General features: G+C 43.8%; 1 protein-coding gene across 1 annotated transcript; it reads left to right on the top strand.

Moving 5' to 3' along the window:
* The first annotated feature begins 495 nt into the window (after positions 1-495).
* On the top strand, positions 496-17,354 carry fbxl20 (F-box and leucine-rich repeat protein 20). Its single transcript, XM_056580283.1, has 15 exons — positions 496-801; positions 2,862-2,923; positions 3,482-3,536; positions 4,408-4,482; positions 4,670-4,764; positions 5,452-5,520; positions 8,044-8,139; positions 8,854-8,980; positions 9,623-9,697; positions 10,432-10,562; positions 10,796-10,856; positions 11,090-11,134; positions 11,235-11,291; positions 12,382-12,594; positions 13,128-17,354. Exons 1-15 carry the CDS (start codon positions 760-762, stop codon positions 13,233-13,235), a joined length of 1,311 nt encoding a protein of 436 aa, XP_056436258.1. The 5' UTR covers positions 496-759; the 3' UTR covers positions 13,236-17,354.
* The last annotated feature ends 2,403 nt before the right edge of the window (positions 17,355-19,757 follow it).

Below are 19,757 nucleotides of genomic sequence, written 5' to 3'. Positions count from 1 at the left end.
GTACTCTGAGAAAACATTATAGGCCTGGTAATATGAAAATGTAATCACAAACTCGATTAGGGGTTTGGCCTTAAAATCAATGTCCTAGATATACAAATTACACGAATCCTCACAAACAACGCAAAAAGGTCTTAGTGTAGGCACTTGACGCTAACTAAATCATACATTAGGCCTACCCGAATGGCCCATAGGCCATCTTTTAACCGTTCAAAGAATTGCATGTAAACGTAAGGTAAAAGTAAAAAGATAATAATCTTGTGTTCCACAATACAATACAATTGCACAATGTATTAAAAGTGAATCCCATTCCAAACATCAAAATTATTAAAAGGAATGTAAAAGAAAGTATTTTAGATTAAAAACAGATCTGTTTGAGAATACTTACCAATAGACACTAATCGATAAATTATCATAATCTATTATTAGTTAGTTTATAATTCATGTGGATCTAACGTCTACAGTATTTGAGGTTTTTATTGGCCAATTGTGTGGACATACTTAAGGGGGGAGGTGGTGATGGTGAAAGTGAGCCGATAAGATAACTGGCTTGTTGGCTGTTGCTGTTATGTCCAAAAATGGCCCTTGCATTTGTAAATCCGTACAAATAACACACAATTTTCCCTTTGCGCTACCAAGACTACGGTAGCATGATATCTTCAGAAGACAAGTCGCAAGAAAAGAGCCAATATTTGCAAACTACACCGTATATTATATCAAATTAGTTAACCCCTGATCGAGTCGGTTAACCCACCGTCCGAGATGGGGAAGGAGGCGAATGGTGTTTCACGGAGCCGGTTTGAGGTGAGTTTGATAAAAACAATAACCTGCTTGATATTAGTATTTCTGATGTGTTTGCCGAGGATGTTATTGACGTTAGATATAGGCCCGCTGGATGCCCGCCGCTGTATTTGTTGAAAACTGCGCTTATAGTGGGCTAACTGATGGAGCTTCCGCAGTCAATGTTTGGAATGAGCTAAAAATGCTGTTGTTTTGTTGATGAAATTGCAACATCTAGCATATAGTTCAATTGAAAACACATTTTCTCTCTTTAAGACTGTCACGCCATTCCACCTTTTTATATGACACGTTTTAAAGGTCCTCCAATGTTTTCTTTGTGCAGTCAAAACAAAGACAATGAGGTTAGGGCTAGCACGCCGCTTGTAGATGTTGACATTATGCTGTTGAACATGCAATTCACTGGTTGACTTTCTGAAGAATTTGTAGCTGTTCAATAATCGAATGACTGTCTACTGGATTTGAGGCTAGCGTCTTTAAGAAGTGTGTTTGTGTTTGTGTGTGATTATCAGGATGTTGTTGAAGCTATCGATGCGGCCGTGTGGGGGGGCCTTGACTTGTGACTGATATATGGACCCTGATCGGCCACCATAGACAGAATGGGCTATATTCAAATTAATTGTCAATCGACCGAGGGTATATGTATTCGAGACGCTTTAACATACGCATTGGAATTGCACGTAGCATACAATATACCGTTGGCTCGACCACATTAGCAGCGAACTTCCACCATTTAATACACATAGGAATGCTAAACAACATAGCATTGGCCTGATACCACCATCATCACCCAGTGTTGTTGTTGTTGTTGTTGTTGTTGTTGTTGTTGTTGTTGTATTTAATCCCGTGCTAGGGTGGGATTTGTGTGGTTTTATGTATTTTTAACAGTGCAACAGCTGACTACACGGAAGGTTCAGGCCGTAGCCCACCCTCTGGTCTGACTGCTGGGGTAGAAGTGACAGTGCTAAGTCGAGTATGGGGCAATAACAATGGGTTTAACAGTATGAAAAAGTTGAGTTATGTCAAATTATTTGTCTTGGCAAAGCGTGTCGAATAACTCTATTTAAGGGGAGTCGTGCCCGTTATTTGATTTAATATCAAATGCATTCGATTTCAATGACTGTTTCACTATGGCCTTTCTGCGCTTCTTTTTTTTCGTTTTATGTGTTGATTTATTGTCTCCAAAACGTCGTCTGCATTGCGCTCATGTCAGGGATTACAATACCCAGTCTTTACCCGTTGGTGTAAACTCACTGCGTCGTTTTTTTTCCGGAAATGCCCCTGGATTATTTTACTGTCGGCCAATGCTTTAGTCGAGTTGTCGGAGTAAATTTCCCCTAAATATCCCATTTCTTCTACTATTTCAAAAAGTTACACGTAGCCGCTGCATGGGGTCTCATAGGTTGTGTGTATGGAAGAGAGACAGAGGCATTGACCCGGAGCTCACTGTTTTGTTTTGTTCCAGTCATTTGTTTTAACAGGTACTAAATTGGTTTGTTTGTGTGGACTGAGTGAATGCCTTGGTCAATTATTAAACATTTCCAGATGTAAATGCTATTATACATTCTATTATATGCATTTTTAACACGATCAATACTCAAGGGACCTAAATGTATATATATTTTTTTCTTTTATAATTGCTTTTAAGCCTTTGCTTGTAAACCCAGTGTATTTGGTCTAACTATTGTAGTGTTGACCTTTGTGTGTGTATGTCATCTAATCAAAAAAGATTTATTTTGGGGGCAAGTAATAGTGGAAATACGTCCACATCAACATAGATAAGATCAATTTAGACACCATCAAAGTCTTGTTGTGACAAACAGATAATCCCATCAGGACTTTGCCTGGCCCCTCTCTCCCCTGTCTGTTTTTAATCCTTGACATTGAACCTATGTCAGCTGATACAATTGCAGTTGTTTATGCCTGTATACTGGTACTGCCCCTGGGCTTGGGAATCACAGTGGACATATTCAATCCCATCTGATCGAGGGGGATGGGGGTGTCGTGTGTTGAGACTCATAGAACCCAGCCCACGACTAACAGTGCTCTTCCTGTGCTCTCTCCAGATGTTCTCAAACAGCGACGAAGCGGTCATCAATAAGAAGTTGCCCAAGGAACTGTTGCTACGGTGAACACTCACTCTCACACACGGCCACACAGAGCTATATCTGTGATTAAAAACAGCTGCTTTGAGCTGTAAAACATTCAGATCGATTCAAGTGGAAGAGGCAGGAGTCTCTGACCACACTCAAAATGGAGGCCATAGCTCGAGACTGATCTCCTTGCCAACAGAGTGGTCTTAGCCTTGTCTGCTGACTCTGCAGAATGCTTGGGCCCGGTTTACAACAACCTGTTGAGCAGACCAGCACACAGGACTCTTTCCACCCTTAATTTAGCCTTGAATCTACGCAGAAATGTGTTGTGATTGGTTGGTCTGTTTTATAAACGGATGCGGTACACCTCACCTTAAGATTCACAAAACCGGCTGGCTGAGAAAGGTAAACATTGCACCTCCGCAAATGGGTCAACAACAGCAGTGTTGCTATGTTTGCTCTCACCACGGTGTATGTGTACAGAAGCTGTGTTCAGCACCAATAGTGGTGGTGGTTGAAGGGAGAGCCCTGGTGCAAAGTAGGATTTCTGGCAGTGCAGTACAGGATTCTGACCCCCCACCTCTGTCTTCCAGAATCTTCTCCTTTCTCGATGTGGTGACACTCTGTCGCTGTGCCCAGGTCTCAAGGGTGAGTCTGTGTTCCTTAGATTTGTATGAAAACTATTAGGGGTGCAACGGATCACAATACTCACGGTTCGGATCGTGTCGCGGTTTTTGAGTCACGGGTCGGATCATTTTCGGATCATCAACAACAATGAAGATAACAAGACAAATGTGACTTTAAATAAAATCTTCAAATGTGTAAAAACAAAATAAAGTGAAAAATTAGGTAATAATCCTGCTTCCTTTAAGCATAGTCAATATTTTAAAAAAATTGCAATCTGAGTCATTAGTCCTTCTTCTTTTTAACATGGATGGTAAATAATCCCTAACCCTGGATTTACAATTCAGGTTGTCTGCATTGCCTGGGGAGAGTTTAGAGTCTACACTCTCCCAAGGCAATGCAGACATCCTCATCCTTTTTTGTTTCATCAAGTATGGTATAGCGAAATACAGTTTCTGTTGTGTTTTATTTGGCATTTTGTAAATCCATTGATTTCGGTTGGAAGACTCATTGCTCATTGCAAGGGGGGTTGGTTGTAGTCTTTTCGCTCGGTTCTAGCCCTACTGATGATGCTGAGAACCGAGCGAAAAGACTACAACCAAGCATAAACATGGCCAGTTCCGGTTTCATGGCCGGCCCAATAAAACGCAACAGAAACTGTATTTACTACTTGATGATGTTGTTAATACCGGAATTGTCCTCTAAACATGCGCTGATCATGTGAACGCAGAACCTTTTTTTATCAGCCGATCCACGGATCACTTGCGTCCCGAACCGTGAGGGTTGAACCGTATGGATCATGGGTAACCCGTGAACTGTTGCACCACTAAAAACAATGATAAATTATTAACCCCGATACCCTGCCATCACCCCCTCAATTTCTCCCTTCCCTCAGTCCTGGAACGTTCTTGCCTTGGATGGCAGCAATTGGCAAAGGATTGACCTCTTTGACTTCCAGAGGGACATTGAGGTGAGTACCTAAACCGTGATCACATTTGAATCTTAACCTGGTGGCTTTCTTCTGGCTCGTGTACCACTCCTCTTGTCAACATATTTTACATTAATACTTTACATTCAATCAGTCGCTAGTGTTCACTGGGTGACCTCAGTAGAAGTGCAGCACTAGAATTGCAGAGTTTGGTGTTTTTTTAACACAGGGCCGGGTGGTGGAGAACATCTCGAAGCGATGTGGAGGTTTCCTGCGGAAGCTGAGCCTGCGAGGGTGCCTGGGTGTGGGAGACAGCGCTTTAAGGTGAGCTGTAGGAGACACCGGGAAGTAATCCTTGAGGCAACTAGCTCCACCGGGACCTGTCAAAATAAATGATGCATACAATGGAGATTAACTAACCATGCAGATCCTAACGGAAAAAAGAAAACGGGTATTTTCTTTGGATTAATAGAAGGATATCAAAATGTTTCGCGTTGACATAGAATGCTGGTGGATTTTTTTGCATCCAACCACCGCAAACCACTTATAGGCCATTAGGGGATTCCTGGCTGACACTTTGGTATCACAAACCAATAAGAGTCCTAAGGCCTAAAGTGGAGTGGAGGTAACGTTAACTGGTTGCAAAATCAGAGCAGCAGCCTGCATTTAAATCTGTAGCTGTAGAGGTTTTGCATTCTGGATGTTTTGTAATAGTTGTCACTTTAAGCTAACGGTTTATTGAGGCGCTACGCCAGGGGTAGGGGCTTGGGTTTCTGACTCAAATGGCATCGTCACTAAACTATGAAGAGTAGCAGAGCTTTTTGTGGAAATATGAAAAATATGTTGCCCTTCTTGTGGCATCGATTTGGCATTGGCAGGGACCTCAGGTGGGCAAAGTTCCCACTTTGTTGCCACACAGTTGATATGTGTACGAGTTTGAGGTCTGATTTGTAAAATTGCGCCAATAAAGAGCTGTGTTTGTTTGCATGAATGTTTTATCTTGGTTTATAGGACTTTCTCCCAGAACTGCAGAAACATTGAGCTCCTGAGTCTGAATGGATGCACTAAGATCACAGACAGGTATGTTCCTCCATGGGTTGATATGACAGAAGCATTCTTTCGTGTGTGTGTGTGTGTGTGTGTGTGTGTGTGTGTGTGTGTGTGTGTGTGTGTGTGTGTGTGTGTGTGTGTGTGTGTGTGTGTGTGTGTGTGTGTGTGTGTGTGTGTGTGTGTGTGTGTGTGTGTGTGTGTGTGTTGTGGAGCGCACGCACGCCGTTCTGACCTCGCCAAACTAAACCAAACATCACTCGTCGTAACTTCGTCGCACTACTTGTTATGTGTTTGATAACATCCATCAAAGTTGCCTTTAAGCAGGCAATTCAAAGCAGTAACATTTACAAACACCACACGCAAATCCTGAAATCCTAAACTGCTGGCAGAAAATTAATGGACAAACTTCCAGGATCACAAAATACAATTTAGGAAAGGCCTGATTAATAAATGATTACAAGAAAGACAGAAGTTTTTTCTCACCGAAGATTTCAGGAAGTGGTCAAAGTTGTTTATAGCTCTCAACTGAGCTTTCTTCAAAAACCGAATATTCTCGACAAAACGTGCCGATGGAAGACCATTTGGACTACCGTTACTCAAGTATGCAGTTCTATCATCCAGTTACTCACTAGATGAAGACGTGCAATCTAAATCAAACCCTATTGTGAATCCGGATGAATGGATCGAAAAACTACTGCGGCACCTGCGGGAGGTGATCCAGCCAAGTGAGTGCTGCGGCAACGAGAGAACATCACAGCCGACCCCAAAGGGTAGGCCAAAACAAACGAACCTACCTATGGCAGCAGCGCAGAGCAAAGGCGATTGACGTTATCCCAAATGACTGCATGTTTCCCACGCCACTGCTGCTGCTACTAAGCTATACCAAAAGCTGTCCAGCCCCCCTCTTTTCACGTCTTAGACCAGCCGGTCGGAGTGTGCACCCGACATGACACCTATAACTACCTGAGCCACAAATGTAACATCGCTGGAGAATGGAATCAGCAAGTAAATGTCATGGCACATCAGTTTATCGACAGACTGGACCTCATCGACGAAGCACCTCTTCCTGTAACTTTGAAACTGCAAGCAATACGAGACATGGCTTTTTCTAAAATTCAACATATTTTTGCAAATGTCCATATTCCACAAAAAGTATTGCGTGAATTGGACAACAAAACAGATAACATGGTTAGAAAATGGTTATGTCGTAATACACATTCCACAAAATGTTATATTTTCCAGAACAGACAGGATGGGGGGCTTGGAATTCCAAAATGCATGTGGGAGTACACCGCCACAAGACAGTCTCACCTCACCAACATGCTGAATTGTGGTGACCCCAGCGTGAGGCAAATGGCCAGAGCATCCTTAATGCTGGATTTTAAGAAAAGGAAAGTGCTATGTGACGGCAGTGGGGAAGACGACTTCCTGGGTATTAAAAGAAAGCCCAATGGATATCTGGATGGATGAGCACAGGGTTTTTGGTGTGTTATCAGACTAGCCAGATTTAAACAATCTATGCCAGAGGACAGGCACTGCACTGAGGTGGACTTCCCATCTCCAACCTTTAGAGGTCTCTGATCCAGTCGTAGAGGATCCATCCGTCGTTGTGGAGACCAGGCTGCATCATAACAGCATTGTTCACCTGGTCCAGCCTAGAACATCAAGGCGGACTCTTCTGTCTATTCAGGGAGCCCAAAATATGGAGTATTGGTCCAGTCTAAAACTCCAGGGAAAGTTGGGGAACTGCCCTCCACGGACCACTCTGGGTCACACACAATCTATAGCAATGCCACCATCAGTTAGGAGATCCTTTTCTTTTAGTGTATAAAAGCATGTCTGCAGGTTCTTCTTACAAAATACAACCTTTCACTATGGTTTCCCTCCATCCTTTCACACTTCTGTATGCTGTATGACCCCCCTCAACATCTGGACAACATCTGGACATCTGGACATCTGGACCCATCACTTAAAGGACTCTATATTGCCAGACACGACAAACTTGTGGACCTCATTTCTGCTCAGATTCCCTGTCTGGCAGACAAAGATCTTCAAACACACTACTGCACAGTACAAATGGTTCATTTCAAACACACCAGATGTTGTCATCATATATCAGAATTCCAAAAGAGTTAGGCTTTTGAGGTGTCATGTCCATTTGACCTGTTTATGGAGGAATTTTACAGCTCTAAAATATCAAACATTAATATCAACCATTGAAAATCTTGGTTAAAAATGCCAAATTATTGTGCTGGTGTTAGGTGGTCTTGGGGCATGTACATAGGCTGGTGACCCGTGGACTTTGCATTTGGGGGCTTTGAAGAACAAGAGCCAAACAGCTTGTAAAGTACTCCTCAATTTCTGCAGTTATAGGAAGCATGTTTACCTGGAAAAGGAGACGTTTCTTGCATCCCTGAAATTGCCAATTACATAACAATGTGCTGACCTGTATTAATGTGTTGGATCTCTCCAAAAAATGTGATTCCTAATGAATATTTTACTTGTAATGTGGAATAAAATTGTGTGTGTGTGTGTGTGTTCCTTCTCGTGCAGCACGTGTAACAGCCTCAGTAAGTTCTGCCCAAAGCTGAAGCACCTGGACCTCGCTTCCTGCACCTCGATCACCAACCTGTCCCTCAAGGCCCTCAGGTGGGCCTGATTGACTCACAATTGTGCATTCAGTTCCCCCCCCCCAAGGTCTCTAGCATTTAAAACCAAGATGGAAATGTATGCCCTTCCATTCTTCTTCTACCTGTAGGCATAAAAAGCGTTACCTTAAGTCGCATCGGTAAGATTGATTTATTCAATCTTACAGTGTCGAACTGTATTACGCAAATTTGCGTAGCACGTCTGGCTTAATGGCACGAGTGGGAGAGGTTTTAATGTCCTTCCTAAGATTCTGATAAACCAATAGGTAGTACAGCACGGCCAGAATTTGTTATTTGTAGAGCATAAGTTATAGGTTTAGATAATAATTGTTAACTATTCTTAAAAGTGGGTGCTACACACTGGTGAGTGAGGTCCCCACCTTCACTGTAAAGCGTCTTTGAGTGTCTAGAAAAGAGCTATATAAATTCAATCCATTATTATTATAAAAAAACGTGATAAATCAGCACGGACTACATATACTGTATGTTCAGGTTATGTTAAGCTACCGGCTAGTAACACATTGCGTCTTCAGACTTGATTTCTACGACTCTCAGCAATTCCTCGTTGATAAAAGTGTCTGCTCGTGACCGGTGGAATGAGTATGTCGTCAAGTAAAGTGTAAACAGATGGATCACCTAGGGGTTAAGATGAGTGGTGAGAAAAACTCTGCGTCTCTCTGTACTGACCGTCTGGACGTGGTGTCTTTTCCCCTAGTGAGGGATGTCCTCTGCTGGAGCAGCTCAACATCTCCTGGTGTGACCAGGTGACCAAGGATGGTGTCCAGGCCCTGGTTCGATGCTGCCCAGGGCTCAAAGGACTTTTCCTTAAAGGATGTATACAGGTACACACACGTGCATGTACGCGCACGCACAAACAGGTGGGAAATGTTTAGAGTGGACATTTATATAGTGTCTTGTTGGCCCATCCAAAGAGACGTTGCACATGACGGTTGGCACCATACATCCATTGCGTAACCAGATGTATTGTGGGCATACTGCATACACACACACTGAATGGTTGTGTTTAATGAAAATGTGTTGCAAATAGTCAATGTGCCAGATCGTTTCTTTGAATGATGACTACATTGTGTGAGTCCATGAATGACTAACTGTGCTTCAATCATGAAATTCCACCATCTCCCTTGGATCCTAATTTCTCACACAGGTGGTGTTATAAATAAATAGACCAGCGAGTGTCTTCTGGCCCCTCATAACAACATGTGCCTACAGGAGTATCTCAGGGACTACGGGTTGGGCAGCAAATATCTGGTTTATTTCGACTGTGGATCGACTGTGGATCTATTCATTTCTTCCATCCTTACTTTCTCTGCCGATCAGGGCAAGCTATTTTCACCCATCAATCAGGGAAGAGATGCCCTGATTGGTTAGATATGAGCAAGGTGTAAATCTAAATGGTCTTATACAGAGGCAGGCTAGTCAACTATGGCTCTTAAATCTCTTAAATCCCCCCCCCCCCCCCGCAGTTAGAAGATGAGGCTCTGAAGCACATTGGGGGCCACTGTCCAGAACTGGTCACTCTCAACCTACAGACCTGCTCGGTGAGTAGTACCTCCAACAACCTCTGGGAGACCCATTTTTATCTGCTATTTTGTAGGACTTTGAAGAGGATGAATCTTCAAGCGGTGTTGTTTATTTGAACTGACTGCTAGTGGGGGTCGGGTGAGGAGGACGGGGGTGGTACATTGGTAAGTGTTGCATTGGGATTGTGTAGATTGGTAGCCCACATACTGTGTGCCACCTTGCTCGTCAACACCTTTAATTGTGGTGGAGGATGTAGCAGTTGTAATTGTGTGAAATCCAATAAACACGTTTTTTTTCTTTGTTTTCCTGAAATTGTCACTGGCTGTGTATCTTCACTCTTTGAGCCCCTTATATTGATAGATGAATATAAATGGATTTATTATTATTTTTGGATGGTGTGTTATAGCCGCAATATCTGTCATATAAAGTGACATTAAAGGAGCCCTCTACAGATTAAACCCATTGAGGCACCCGTTTTGGTGGTGGAACAGAGATCCGTTTAGCTCATCCATTCAGGTCACCTCAACGGACCACGCCGTATTCGTATCCGTTTTGTTTTCATCGTTTTCACCAGCGTCTGACAATAAATTGTTTGGTCCATTCGTTCCTCTAAAGAAACAAAATGTATGAAGATTTGCCATACAAGCTGTGATTCGCTTAGGTCAAGTTAGAAGTCGGGATGTTACGGTTCTCATATCCACTGCGCTAACGTGACTGATCTCTGGAACACACCGCCCCCTCCGCCGAGCAGCAGATCACAGACGAGGGCCTCATCACAATCTGCCGTGGCTGCCACCGCCTCCAGTCCCTGTGCGTGTCCGGCTGCGCCAACATCACCGACGCCATCCTCCATGCGCTGGGTCAGAACTGCCCGCGACTCAGGTGAGCCCACTCTCCGCTCCCCGCTCTGGTTCCCACGCTCCTGCTGCTCAGGGAGCCTCTCAGGGTTACGCTGAGAGGGTAGACTGACAATTTGCCAAGTCTTCCCACTTGAAAAGTGGGTAAAACATCTAGGAACGTCGGACGCTAGGAAGTTCTGCGACAGCCTAGTAGGAACACATGAGCTCAGACTAAATGGAATGGAAACCTTTAACTCTTTTCCTTTGTCCTGGTAGAATATTGGAGGTGGCCCGCTGCTCTCAGCTCACTGATGTGGGCTTCACTACTTTAGCAAGGGTGAGTATGGAGCCTGATGATCTCCTTAGTACAGCCCAGGATCCCTTTGTGCACAAACAAAAAAGTTTGGAATAATGTGGAATAATATTCTGAATGTAGGGTTCCATTTTTGTACATGTTGTCAAATGTTTCTGCCTTTGGGCGACAGGTGTGTTTCAGCCTGGTTTCGATGTTCAACAAATGAAGAACGTTTTGATAATGGATAACTCAAACTGTCTTCCCTTCCCTTGCAGAATTGTCATGAACTTGAAAAGATGGATTTGGAAGAATGCGTACAGGTTTGTTAAGCATAATAATTATGCACCGCAGTCAGTTGTTCTATTGCCTGCGTTGAAGAGGAAGTGTATTTGTTGACATTGTCTCTCACCTCTCCATCAGATTACAGATGGAACGCTGATCCAGTTATCCATCCACTGCCCTCGTTTGCAAGTCCTGGTGAGTGACAAGTTCATATGTTTCTTTGGTGTTGGCTATTTCTACCACAGTATCCCCTCCATGCTATTTATTTCATGGTGTACCCCTTTCATCAGCGCGGTCCAGGCTGAAAAAGATGCATCTGATTTTAGAAAATCAGAAAAAAAAATTGAGTCCAGGTCCATCTGGTCAGGAGAAATAATAAGGCTAGTTCCTAATCTTTTTTAAATAGAGCCACCTTTGGGTGCAGTACCGTAATTTGGGTTTACGGGTAGTGAGGGGTATTGTTATCCACCTAATGATAGTCGTATGAGGACAATGGGCTGACTGCTCCAACTTTATTGGCCAATGTTTGTCAAATGGAACTAAATAAAACACATTCTGTTTGATAACTTTTGTGAGGCTTGGTCTAAAGATTTTATGTGGCGATTTTGGTGAAGTTTTGATTATTTTTGTAGCCTATGAATCTCTTGATCATGTGTGGCTTTTCAATAAGATTCTGGGAAAAGTAAACATTTTAGGGCATAATAAGACCGCTGCATTTAATGATGAATCTGATTCTAGAGATTAATATGATGAAAGAATTTTGAGACCAGGTCAATCTGGTGAGGAGAAATAAGCCTAATCATGATTTTTTACAATGGCGCTTTGGGTGCAGTATCACAAATTTGGTTTTATAGTAGTGGAGGTTATTGGCAACCATACCTGAACATTTCAAGAGTTTTCGACTTAACGGTATAGGCTGCAGTGTGTCTTTTACAGAATTTGGGGGGGGAAATGAACAGTACAGAAACAATGGGGGACCAAGCAGCTTCGCTGCTCGGACCCCTAATGAATGTATGTGCATGTTATTTGGATTGCACATTAAAATTGGGGTTGCAAATCCTTGTTTAATGGGGAACATGGTCTTGGGCTTCACTTATTATGTTTTTGTCAATCATTGGAAAATGTTGTAGAACTTGTGTGTTACCAGACTAAACCTACCTCAGCCTACCCCCTAAGGTAGCCTTAGGGTTACGCTTTTCATATTTGAGGAACACTGAAAGGACTGAATAGTGATGATCTCACCCCATATCAGCCTCGGACACTAACCCTCACCTGACCCTTCCAGAGTCTTTCTCACTGTGAGCTGATCACTGACGACGGCATCAGACACCTGGGTAGCGGCCCCTGTGCCCACGACCGGCTGGAGGTGATCGAGTTGGACAACTGCCCCCTGATCACGGACGCCTCACTGGAGCACCTGAAGAGCTGCCACAGCCTGGACCGCATCGAGCTCTACGACTGCCAGCAGATCACCAGGGCCGGCATCAAGAGGCTGCGGGTGAGTTGTGGGGGGAGGTGGGGGGGTTTGAGGGAGAGAGACTGCTGCGAAGGGGGAAGGTGTTTTTATCTGTCTATCACGTGGTCCATTCTTTACATTGAAATTATTAACAGAAGGAAAAGCTAATCTACGTACACTACTACACAAATATGCAGCTGTATAATATAATGGATATGAAAATGGCTAGAATAGAAAAGATAAGTCTAGGTATAAAATATGAGGTATAGCATCTTAATCTTCGGTTGCCAGCCACATTCATACATTGGTATGCATTTCTGAGGAAATCTTTTGTATTCTTGGCCCACAGCATTCCACAATCATTTAAGCCTTGTTTTGGTACTCTAGCCAGACAGACCTGGAATAATCAGGACTAGTATACTATACTGGCACGAGCTGACAAGCTTTTGCTAACATGAAGGATCACCGCTTGCATGCACAACGACAAATGATATTGTGACTTGCACAAGGAATTATTCTGATAAATGTATCTTTTGATCTATTAACTTGTGAACTTTTTATCTCTCTTCTGAAAGACCCATTTGCCTAACATCAAAGTGCACGCATATTTCGCCCCCGTGACTCCGCCCCCTTCCGTCGGAGGCAGTCGCCAGAGGTTCTGCCGCTGCTGCATTCTCCTATGATTTTCAAAGATGGCGTCTCCCGCACCGCAGTCATCGTAGGATCTGACGACATGCTGAGGCCCGAACAGTTCAACGTCCCTTCATAATAGTGCAAGCTGGTTTCTCCCACCAAACCACCCCCCAAATCAACCCTGCATTAGAGCAAGAGCGGAAGAACCCCAAAACACAAAGCACCCGAAAGGTCTGAGATCTTCTTCCCGACAACATTCCTATATTACCTTCTTTCTTTCCCTTCCACCATCGCTTCCTTTACAATTTGACACGCCGACACAATTCATGTACCAGTGACAAACACAGGCTAGCACCAAAACACACACACACTTGACTTGAGAGGGCTGTCCTGGTTAATTTCCTTTCTTTCTTGAGCACTTTGGTCAACATATACATGCAGACTAGTATTTATCTGAGAGTTGTTTTGCACCCGATTTGAGATCATTATCGTCGGGCATTAGACGCTCTGATCCGTGATTGGCTCATGCGAAGCTCTGAAAGCCATTTCATTAGCACATTATAGAATGTGGGGGGGAACGACTGTTACAGCAGTGGCCACAGGGGTGCAAAGAAAATTGACTTAATATTACGGGGAAAATGAGTGGTAGGTGTTAATATAAAGTCACCATATACATTAAGACCCCCTAGTCCTCCAGAAAAAACAACCTACTCCCCATTTCTAGTTGCCCATAGTTGCCTTTGTTTATCCAGACTGTGTACAATTAGCTGTCAGTACTTCACCACAAGTACTAGAGTCTTGGTTGTTCAGAATGGTCCTGCTGTTGTCCCTGCCAGGTCCCACTTAAACGCACACTCGCATGCACACACTATACACCCCTTTTGTTATGTTTCATCCCGTTATAATTTTAAAGATTGTTTTAGCATTTAAGTTATTTTGTAAGCATATACATCATCCATGAAAACACCCACCTACTACTTTACTTTCAGTCCTCTCCGTCTCCTGCGCTTTACATGTTACAATCAAAAGCCTAAAAACTGTATTTTCATAAAATGTGACACCATTGAAGACTAAATGTGGGGACTCAAGAAGATGGCAGATGTTGCATGTAGTGAATCAAGTAAAAAAAATCATCATAACAAATCTCTGTACATATAAGGACCGTGACTTCCGAGAGCGAGAGCCAGGTAACCCACACCAAGAATAACATGAAGAAAACAACATACTCACAAAGGCTAATTCTGGTGCATCTCTGACAGAAGTTCTTCTGGAGGTTCATTTTTAAACATTTAACCGAGTACCGCAACTGGAGCTGAAAGTCTTGCAGCGAAACCTGTGCATCACAAACAATGGCTGCAACGTAAAAAAAACATGGACGTATTATGATGCAAATACATCAAGAAAATGTAATGGACCGGTCTTTCAGTCAGGAAAAATGTAAAGAAAAATCTAAAAGTATTTATATTTTCAGTTAGTTTTATTCCGTTTTCATTTAGTTGCATCTGTTTAAAAAAAATAAACGACTGATTACGAGGAAACACACACACACACACACACACACACACACACACACACACACACACACACACACACACACACACACACACACACACACACACACACACACACACACACACACACACACAGTGTCTGCCCCTGACAAGGACTCCAGTTGACCTTGACAAACCCTAGGTCAGCTCCCATGAGGCCTTGCAGCATACTGAGTGGTCTGGCGGTCTGTGACCCCATCTCCCCCCACTGCCAACTCTCGGTCTGGCTGTCTGAGACCAGAGACATGGGGGGGAGGCTGACTGGGGAGGGGTGGTCAGCTGGATCAGACAGGAGGAGGAAGAACATACCTCTGGCCTAAAGCTAGTGCACAATTCTGGTCGGGTGAAGGTGGAGGATAATGAACTTAATGCGGCATTTGCTTTTTTCGGTTATGAAGTATTAAACCCCCCCCCCCCATGGACAGCATTGACGCACTTGCACATGCTTCACTCTGTGATGCTCTATCTCTTTCGTACGATTCGCCTACGTTGTCTTTATGACTTATTTTAAAGTTTTCAAAATGTGTGTGTGTGTGTGTGTGTGTGTGTGTGTGTGTGTGTGTGTGTGTGTGTGTGTGTGTGTGTGTGTGTGTGTGTGTGTGTGTGTGTGTGTGTGTGTGTGTGTGTGTGTGTGTGTGTGTGTGTGCGCCCAGTTTTGTATTTGAAGTCATGAATATATTGTCTCCCACCCACCCCCCTGTTGAGTTTTTCCGCCCTTGTGTTCCATGATTTTTTGTCTCACACATGTTAATATTTGTGTGTACAGAGCGTGTCCAGAGTTTGTTTTATATTATGCCCATAGAGCAGCCTTTGAGCCTGTGCATAATGGTGAATGGGAACTCCAGGATTTGAGGTTGTGGTTTTGGAGGAGGGTTTGTTTGTATAATGTCCGCTGTACCCCTTTTTGTCTCCCCCTCTTCTACTTCCCTATTGTGTGCGTTTCGATCGACCCTTTTATTTTAATTTTCTTCCCGATGTATTTCATTTATGAATATTTCTTAAAAGATAAGTGTGACCTCACCGTATGGAATGTCGATTACCCCACTAGCATCCTTATTACTCTCCCTCCCTCTTCCCAACACCCTTCACTTGGATGCAAGTCACTAGCCAGCAAGCAAAAAACATTTGAAATATTATTCAATCATGTTTTGGGATTTGACCTTTTTGGGCATGGTGGATAAAGCCGTACAGGGATATGATTGGGTGTATTCTAACCAGCTGTGTTTTGTTTTAGGAAGAATTCATGCAGGGGTTAGAGGCGGCCACTCAAAGCCCATACAGCATGTAAGATGTGTAAACATACTCAACCTTGGGTTAAAGGACTTTGAGCCTCGATGTAATCACCTGCTGCCCCTCTACAAGAACTAATGTGGCACACTCCAAGCCTACAGTCAGAATATACAAACAAGTTATTATTATCAAACCTAACCCACTCAAACACTGGCTGAGTTGAGGTCAAGTCAAACTAAAGAAGAGGGGTGAGGAGGAGATGCCCAACAGCGGAGTCAAACGAGACACTAAAGATACTTTATTCTAAAAGAATGTATATGGTTCGCAAAAAGTGAGAAGAATAATCATTATTATTCCATGGCATTAAATGCACTAATGAGCAGGACTACAGCACTTTGTGTCTGTGAAGGCATATCATCTAAAATAAACGCTTTGGCCTGGCTCCCTTTTCAGTTGATTTATCAGCTAGACTATAACATGCTATTTGCTCTGGGTTAGCTTCTTTTTTAATGCACATCTTCCCAGCACTGGGGTGGAGCTAAAGAATAGGCAATATAGAAGGGCAAGAGGTGGCTCCACAGCGTGTTCTTGGTAGATGGGACACTTGAGCAATTACAAATTCGATTTTGACAATGACTGTAGTTCAATATGATTACTGTAAATTATCTTTTTTTTTCTTTTATCTTTTTTTTTATAATTAACTGTTATAAATGAATATGTATGTATGAATAAATATATGCCTATATTATTATCACGAGTTTGAGTTTTGGTCTGGATGGGATTCATCCTTCAATTTATTGAAATGTTTTACCGCATGAAGGCACTAGCGGGCAGCAACAGGCCATTTTAATCGGTCTCTCTGGTCAAACGCTTCTTTTGAGACGATTAGGTAGCTATCTATTTGGCCCCAATTCACATTTTGAGGTGTACAATTATAACTTAACAAAGAAGAATTAAATATTCTTTTAAAATCGAATCGGCTATGTAGAACTACTAGCCCGCTTGTCCTATAAACCACCTTAATTTCAAATGTGCGATTTATAATGGAAGTGCACACACAGATGAGGCCATGGTATCTTTTTTTTATCGGGATGGAAAGAACATCACAGCTTGCTGTCCTCTGACTGTCGGCAGGCACCATGACGACAAGCGCTTCTCGGGGATCTGATCAGCTTGTCTGCTGATCAGCCTGTCTGACCACTATGGGATTCATCGTCTCGTCATCCCCTGCTGCTCAAAGGATTGTTTTGCCCATGCAGTTGTTGTTGAAGTCCCCTCAGGTCACCCGTGGAGGTATCGTCTGATTCTGGAGAGTATTGTGAATAGGACATCAAGTTGGTTCTGTTCAGCATAGGCTTATAGGCGGGGTTTAAGCCGTATGGCGACAGCCGCGACAGCTACGTATACATCGTGACCTCATAGCAGCCCCACACAGTGCAGCCTGCTAATAATCCAAGGAAAAAGAACGCGCACAATGAACAAAGAACAACAATGTAGGACTTCCAAGAAGGACGGCAAACTTTTGCGCGACATTTTCTTCAATAAAGGAAGCTTTCGCCCTTGTCCAGAAATACCTCGCGGGGAATGTGTTTGTTTGTTAATATCCCCCTACCGCACGGAAGGGCGAATATGTCGACCAATCAATGGAAACGCGACCCGTGCCGCACCTTTGCAGACTGAACCGACCCGCACCCTCCGGTGGAAATGCGCCATAATGGTGCATTTCCACCGCCAAAAGTGGGCGTGATCCGGACTGAGCCGTATTCAGCCGTCCTCGTCTCGCAGAACTCCTCACTACCTCAGTTGTGGTACTCGTTCAGTTGTGGTACGGTTCGGTGCGACTTGGTGGAGTATCGAAGCTCAGTTCGGCACAGCTCAGTTAAGGCTGCGTTTCCATCGCTGACAGTAGCCTACTCTAATTGTGTGTGTGTGGGGGGGGGGGGCTACAACAAGTAGGCCTAACCTTACATTTTTGTGTTGAGTTTTTGTCCTTGACTAGATAGGCTACATAAATCCAAGGAAAAAGAAGAATGCGCGACATTTTCTTCAAACGAAGCTGTCCAGAAATACCTCGCGGATATTGCGTTTGTTTGTTATTATCCTCCTGTCGCACGAAAGTGCGATTCTGTCGACCAATCAATTGGCGGCTAGTGTAGCTCGAACTTTTCGGCACCCTTTCAGGCGTCTCGTAGTACCCCAACGAGGAGTAGGCCTATGGAGACGAGTGCGAAACGAGTACGGCTTAGTCCGGGTCACGCCCACTTTTGGCGGTGGAAACGTGAACCGTGCCGCACCTTTGCGAACCAAACCGCACCCTCCGGTGGAATGCGCCATAAGGGTTACATTCGGCGTTGGAAAAGCGAGCCGTAACTGAGCGGGGCTATACCGCACCCTCACTAATGGCGCATTTCCACCGGAGGTTTCGGTTCGCAAAGGTGCGGCACGGTTCGTGTTTCCACCGCCAAAATTGGGCGTGACCCGTAGGCCTACACGTTTCGCACTCGTATCCATACGCCCTATACTCTTCCGTTGGGGTACGAGACGCCTGAAAGGGTGCCGGCAAGTTCGAGCTACACGCACCCTCCGTTGATTGGTCGACAGAATCGTCACTTCCGGACGACATGGGGATAAAAAACAATTTTTATTTTATTTTTTTACTTTATTTTTATTATTGTGTCATGCATTAGCATGCCCAGCCAACAAGGGCTTACAAGACACCAATATGAAACAAAATACACAGACCAAAAACCAAAAGTAGATGCTAAACAATACTAACATTAACGATATAAACCATCCTGACGTTTCATTCAGGCTTTAGTAACTAAAGAGGCTAACTTATAAACATTAAAGGTAAACAAACATTCCATCCTGACATCATCATTGCTCCAAAATATTTCAGGGTTTTGAGCAAATAGTTCATTTGCAAACAAACAGTACCCGTGAGGAGGTGGAGACGTTCCTCTGCATTCTTGGGTAGGAAAACGTGCAGAGGGAGCTTGATAGGGCAGTTTTTATTGTTTCTTTTTATTTAGGCCTTTTGTTTTTATTGAGCAGGCTACACTGTGTCGTGCTGCTATGATGTCACGATGTTTACGTAGCTGCCGCGGCGAACGACATCCGGCCTACCATAAGGGTACTGTCGGCGATGGAAACGCGACCTCAGAACTGAGCTGGGCTACACTGCCCCCTCCCTAACAGACTGTGGCGAACCGAAGCGAACCGCACCCTCCGGTGGAACTGCGCCATTATGGGCTGAAGCGTGCTGGGTCCGAAGCGTACCCGCCAGTGGAAAAACTCCATACCGGACCTAATCGTACCGGACCTAACCGCCCCGCCCGTTGGAAACGCGCCCCCCATAAGAGTCGTTCCAAAGTAAATTCTTTCCATTGAGTAACTTATGTGGCCTACGCATAATCAAAATCTGATTACGTTAAGATCCCAGGCAGAAAATGGCTAATAATAAATGTGTAGCCTAATAAACTTTTTTTTATTTTTTTAGCCCAGCCTAAATTTGCCATTACAAACAGGTGGTTATTTTCGGCTGACCTGATTTAAGGTGATTGAAAATAGCAGCCGTTCAAAAATCGAATAGGCCTATATCGTTTTATTTATACACCATGTTGAATGCGCTCAACAACACTCTTTGTCCTTTACGCATCTTCGGCCCTGGTTTACTATCACATCAAATTGGTACGGTCCTCATCATCACAAACCACACCTACGTGGACCGACTGACTGACTCGGTTGTAAAACTGCTCCAATCACGTCCATCATACACACGGGAAGGCGTGC

This window comes from Gadus chalcogrammus, chromosome 2 (assembly GCF_026213295.1).
Source record: "Gadus chalcogrammus isolate NIFS_2021 chromosome 2, NIFS_Gcha_1.0, whole genome shotgun sequence".
NCBI lineage: Eukaryota > Metazoa > Chordata > Actinopteri > Gadiformes > Gadidae > Gadus > Gadus chalcogrammus.
The sequence above is the reverse complement of the archived record's forward strand: the minus strand, read 5'-3'. Positions and strand labels throughout refer to the sequence as shown.

Excerpts from the sequence above, each read along its gene's own strand:
- fbxl20 (XM_056580283.1), top strand. The coding sequence starts at position 760 with ATGGGGAAGGAGGCGAATGGTGTTTCACGGAGCCGGTTTGAG. Across the intron at positions 4,765-5,451 it reads GTGGGAGACAGCGCTTTAAG|GACTTTCTCCCAGAACTGCA; the intron begins GTGAGCTGTAGG and ends CTTGGTTTATAG. Across the intron at positions 8,140-8,853 it reads CTGTCCCTCAAGGCCCTCAG|TGAGGGATGTCCTCTGCTGG; the intron begins GTGGGCCTGATT and ends CTTTTCCCCTAG.